The following is a 2,500-nucleotide window of genomic DNA, read 5'->3' as shown; positions in this document are numbered from 1 at the left end:
GGGAGGAGAGGGGAGGGATAGGAGGGCGAGGTGGTAGGGAGGGGACAGGAGGGCGAGGGAGGGGGGGAGGGGATGGGAGGGTGAGTAAGAAGGAAGGGGGAGGAGGGTTAGGAGGGGAATGTGTATACAGTGAGGGGGGGGCGGGTAAGGGAGTGAGAAAGGGGAAGGGGCAGAGAGCAAGAGCGTCGGGGAATGGCAGAAAGAGGAAACGAACCGTGATAATGACAGCCTGTCCGAACACATTCGCCACTGTGATGTTTAGATTTGCCTTTCGTGAATTACTTTTTGATTGGGTTTGATATTTTCCCCCAAACAGTTTCCGATCCGGTGGTTGACCCTTTTTTCTGTCTCTCCGCAGACCAAGAAGCACCCTCCGAACCACATCAAGCGCCCGATGAACGCCTTCATGGTGTGGTCGCAGATGGAGCGCCGCGAGATCGTCAAGTTCGCCCCCGACATGCACAACGCCGAGATCTCGAAGCAGCTGGGGCGCCGCTGGAAGCTGCTGACGGAGGAGCAGCGCCGCCCGTACCGCGAGGAGGCCGAGCGGCTGAAGGAGCTGCACCTCCGCGAGTACCCCGACTACAAGTACCGTCCGCGCAAGAAGGGGCAGAAGGGGCAGCTGAGGGGCGTTTCGGACAAGAACGGCGGCAAGGTGACCAAAGCCAAGGAGAGCCACGGCAGCGCCGGCCGGGAGAAGGCCAAGAGCGTGGTCAACGTGATCAGCAACACGCGCATCACCCACACACAGGGCCTCGAGGTCGACCACAACAAGCTGGGCATCAAGATCACTATCGACGACGACTTCAAGCGGTCGCACATGATGCCCCAGAACGGTGCCATGGCCCTCACGCCGCAGTCCCCTCCCGAAGTGCCCGCCAGCCCGCCCTGTGACCTGCCAGACTCGCCCGAGAGTGCCTCCATGTACGACGACCAGCAGGCCTTCAGCTACAACCCCGCCCACACCGCCCATTACCACTCCAGCACCAGTCCCACCGCCTCGTCGCCCTCCACTCACACCAGTAGTCGAACCACCCTCACGCTCAGCAGCGCCACGTCCATCCACAACATCATGTCGAGCATCAGCACCGCCAGCATGATCAAGCAGGAGCCCGAGGACCCTCTGTACGAGGCCGTGTACACGCCCCAGAGCCTGGCCTCGCCCGGCCTGGCCTCGCCCCTGTGCGAGACCCCCACCACGCCCCACATCAAGACGGAGCTGAAGCAGGAGACCCCCAGTCCGAGCGCCTCGCTGGCGGTGGACCACGCGAGTCTCGACGACCTGTACAACATCACGGACTTCATCTCCGTCACCGACATCAAGATGGACTTGGCTGACATCGACTTCGACGCCGTCAGCACGAGTTCGGGGTCCCACTTTGACTTCTCGAGTGTGGCCGACGAGACGGACCACCTCCTATCCGACTGCGGCATCTCCCACACCTGGATCGGCTCCGGCGCCTTCTTGCAGTAGGCAGGAAGCCCCGGGGCCGCTTGATCCAAGGGCGCGTCCTTTTTTCTCCTCCCCTCTTTCGTGTAGACAACGAAAGACAGAGACTTTTTAAGATATAACACTTCTGTCCAGCATAGACTTAACAGTACTCTAGTGAAGTCATTAGTATTGTACACGAGAGATCTGTTGGACGGGGACCAACTGTCCTACCCAGCTTACAAAGCCTCCATAACGGTGCCAGTGCCTTCAACCATTGTTTCCTATGACCTTTTTAACAAAACATAAAAAAGTTAATGAAACAGTACACAGAACAGACGAACCAAAAAACAATAATAACAAACCAGTTAAACCGCAACTTACCGCAGTCTGGTCAATATAATGGTGCACAAAGATCATCTCGGTGATGAGACAAAACTTTAGCCTTAGCAGCCCAGCCATAATGCATGTGAAACAGTCTAGTTGGTGGACGGCGACCCCAGAGGGAGAGTCGTCCTTTGGTAAACCAGTATTCTCCACGTCGTACCGTATTGTAAGAGGCTTTTTTTATTTTTTATTTTTGTTTACATGTCTTCTGTGGAAGTGATGAACCATTTTGAATACATATGTTGAATGGAGTTTTAAGAAAAACGGAACCAAAATTCTAGTGAGGGCAAGTGGGGCTTTGAAAGAAAGGAAAGAGAGGAGATACAAAACAGTCATCCTAACAAGGAAATGAGAGGGAGTCTCGCAGTGTAAACAAATACTACTAAACATGTCTTTCTATTGGATCACCAGTCCACTCATATAGTTTGTTGTAATATTCTCCGATGGTGAGGAGGCTCAAATGAACAAAGAAAAAGAGATTCTTTAGTTCTGTAAAAAAAAAAACAAGTCCCTAACATTGTTTGCCATTTCTTTTGTAACGTTTGTGAAGAGAGAGAGAGAGAGAGAGGAGGAGTTGTGGAAACTCGAAACTGCAGAAGAAGAAGCAGTGCAGAGATCGAAACACAAGGAAGAAAGGGAAGAGGAAGAAGAGGTCGATGATTGGTGGCTGGAGGTTTGAAAACA

At 53.6% G+C, this 2,500-nt stretch overlaps 1 protein-coding gene across 1 annotated transcript in view; it reads left to right on the top strand.

The window, feature by feature from the left end:
- The window catches only part of LOC119573240 (transcription factor Sox-3-A-like), a 10,832-nt gene that overhangs the window by 6,485 nt on the left and 1,847 nt on the right, over positions 1-2,500 (top strand). Inside the window, exon 2 of the mRNA XM_037920370.1 lies at positions 359-2,500. This exon is cut by the window's right edge and continues 267 nt beyond it. Within this exon, the coding sequence (XP_037776298.1) occupies positions 359-1,474 (1,116 nt within the window). The 3' untranslated portion in view covers positions 1,475-2,500. The remainder of the gene's footprint in view (positions 1-358) is intronic.

This window comes from Penaeus monodon, chromosome 5 (genome assembly GCF_015228065.2).
Source record: "Penaeus monodon isolate SGIC_2016 chromosome 5, NSTDA_Pmon_1, whole genome shotgun sequence".
NCBI lineage: Eukaryota > Metazoa > Arthropoda > Malacostraca > Decapoda > Penaeidae > Penaeus > Penaeus monodon.
The sequence above is the reverse complement of the archived record's forward strand: the minus strand, read 5'-3'. Positions and strand labels throughout refer to the sequence as shown.